At 63.8% G+C, this 2,242-nt stretch overlaps 2 protein-coding genes across 2 annotated transcripts in view; one reads left to right on the forward strand and one right to left on the reverse strand.

Annotated features, from left to right (window-relative positions):
• FIMP1 (fertilization-influencing membrane protein 1) lies at window positions 1-1,144 on the forward strand. Its single transcript, XM_007452835.1, has 4 exons — window positions 1-64; window positions 377-535; window positions 653-740; window positions 1,072-1,144. The coding sequence occupies exons 1-4, from the start codon at window positions 1-3 to the stop codon at window positions 1,142-1,144; spliced, it is 384 nt and encodes a 127-aa protein (XP_007452897.1).
• Window positions 1,102-2,242, reverse strand: part of TLCD3B (TLC domain containing 3B) — a 6,841-nt gene continuing 5,700 nt past the window's right edge. The window contains exon 5 of the mRNA XM_007452770.1: window positions 1,102-2,200. Within this exon, the coding sequence (XP_007452832.1) occupies window positions 1,913-2,200 (288 nt within the window). The 3' untranslated portion in view covers window positions 1,102-1,912. The remainder of the gene's footprint in view (window positions 2,201-2,242) is intronic.

The raw sequence follows: 2,242 nt of genomic DNA on the forward strand, positions 1-2,242 counted from the left end.
ATGAGGCCGTGGCAGTGGGCGCAGGTGTGGATGTGGCTGGCTGGGCTGGGGACCGTAGAATCAGGTGGGAAGCTGTCCTGGGAACAGTGGGAAGGAGGAAGGCTGGGGTATGGGGTTCCTGCCCCTGAGAGGCTGGGAGGCCAAGCCTGGGCTTTTTTATTTGCTCTCTGTGCTTCTCTCCCATCCTCCCTGCTTGGCGTGGGTCCTCTCATGGAGAGCTCAGCTGACCCTTAAGAACTTCCTGGAACAAAATCAAGGCCCTCCACAGCTGTACTAGGGCTCTGTGGCCTGGCCAGGCCCTGGGTCTGCCTCAGCCTCTTGGGTGGGGGGCACGGGTCTGTTTGGCTCTTTCATAGACTTTGCTCTGGGTCCCCAGCACCCATCCTGGAGAATGCCAAGGCCTTGGCCCGGGGAGCAGTGTCTCCACTCTTCCTAGACAGACCTGACTTCTTTGATTACCCAGACTCGGACCAAGCCAGGCTCCTGGCCCTGGCCCAGTTCATTGGAGAGAGACCTGTCATCTTTGTTAACTCAGGTATGACCCAGCTTGAGAAGGGGCTGCCTTCCTTGACGGGGCCTGGAGGACAGCTGCCCTTGGCCCTTCGGTTGGAGGTGAGTCCAGGGCCCCTGTCTCAACCTCACTGTCTAGCAGGTTCCGACTCCAGGCTCTTCCATCACATCCTGGTGGGCGCTCTGGTGGTGGCCTTCATCTTCCTGCTTTTCCAGTTCTGCACACACATGTAAGGCCTGTCCCCCTCCCCAAGCCCCGCCCACCTCAACCTTCCTTGGGAGAGGCTGAAGGATCCAAAGCCCAGGGAGGCGGCAGCAGCCTGACCTCCCACCTCTGATCTCCACACCCCATAGGAGCTGTGAGAAAGGGGCCTAAAAAGCCGGACGAGGGCCCTGGACTCTGCCCTGAGTGCCCATACCCGCCCTCCTCTCCTGCTGATGAATAAAAGTCCTTGCTTCTTTCTCCCTGACTACTCAGCGACCCAGCCCGGGGGTCCTGCCGCGTCCTGTGGTCAGCCAGTTATCGGGCTTTCTATCCCCAGGCGCCTGCTCCCTTCCCAGCCCCAAAGAAGTGGGTGACGAGGGCCTTGGTGGCGTTCACGCAGATCAGATCGTCTTTATTAGCGGTCTGTAAAGCACCTCCCAGGGTCCCCCGACCCCAGACTGGAGGAAGCCTCGAGAGGTCTGTAGCACCAGGGACATGCCAGGGCCCGAGGGCAAGATGTGCAGCCTAATGGGGAAGGGACCGGGCGGCCCCCCACCTGCCCCCGGGGTTGCTCAGCACTGGGAAGGCTGGGGGGTAGCAACCACCTCCCTCCCCCGACACCCACAAACGAGTTTGCATTTGGACGAATTAATAAAATAAATAAGATTCCTCAGGCTGGCCTCCCCTGGAGAGGAGCAGTGGGGACGGCCAGCCCTGAGCGAGCCCACGGGCATTAGATAGGGTGTCCCCTCCCTCCCAGGTGACAGGGAGCTGAGAGGAGTTTGCAGCAGGGGGGCTGGCATGGCCTTGGCAGCAGGGCCTCCCCGACAATTCTGTGAGTGCTGGTCCCCTCAGGCTCCTCACAGCCTCGAGCCCTAAGCCGTTGGGAAGGGGGCGCCTTCTTCCTCTTCCTTCACTTCTCCAGGGCCCAAGGGAGGTGATGGAGACAGGGGCTAGGCAGGAGGGGGTCGACCCTCGGTTCAGGCACTGTAGGGAGAGGTCCCCTCTCCCTGCCTTCCAACTCACCTGGTCCCAGCCCTCAGCCCCTGAGGGGACGTGTCCCCACCCCTTCGGAGTCCATCTGTCAGTTCCCGGGGGCTGTCAGGGCGAGGCCCCTGGCTCCTCCTCCCACCCAGCAGCCCCAGAGCCCTGTCCCCACGGCGTAGGGGTGGGGTGGGGAGGCCCCCGGCCCCACCCTCAGTCCTGGGTCTGACAGGGGGAGGGCGGCCGGGAGCCCCGGGGCCAGAAGAGGCGGCAGGCCCCGCGGCAGATGAGGAAGAACCAGTAGAGCTGCGGGGCTAGGAGCAGCGCGGCGCCCAGGTTGACGTGAGCCGGGATGGCGAGCGGCACGGCGAGCAGCGGCAGGCCCGCGTGCCGCCCGTAGGCCCAGTACAGGTAGGGGAAGAGCAGCACCCGGCAGCAGAGGAAGCTGAGCAGCATCAGGGCCCCGTTCACCTTGTGCAGCAGCGTGTGCTGCTGCTTGTACTGCGGGCGGGGCGGGCAGACAGGGGCGGGGGGGGGGGCGGG

The sequence above is a fragment of the Lipotes vexillifer genome, unplaced genomic scaffold, assembly GCF_000442215.2.
Source record: "Lipotes vexillifer unplaced genomic scaffold, Lipotes_vexillifer_v1.1 scaffold426, whole genome shotgun sequence".
Lineage (NCBI taxonomy): Eukaryota > Metazoa > Chordata > Mammalia > Artiodactyla > Lipotidae > Lipotes > Lipotes vexillifer.

Coding starts and splice junctions, on each gene's coding strand:
- FIMP1 (XM_007452835.1), top strand. CDS start 1: ATGAGGCCGTGGCAGTGGGCGCAGGTGTGGATGTGGCTGGCTGGGCTG. Junction 536..652: donor TGTCATCTTTGTTAACTCAG/GTATGACCCAGC, acceptor ACTGTCTAGCAG/GTTCCGACTCCAGGCTCTTC. Junction 741..1,071: donor TTCCAGTTCTGCACACACAT/GTAAGGCCTGTC, acceptor CTCCCTTCCCAG/CCCCAAAGAAGTGGGTGACG.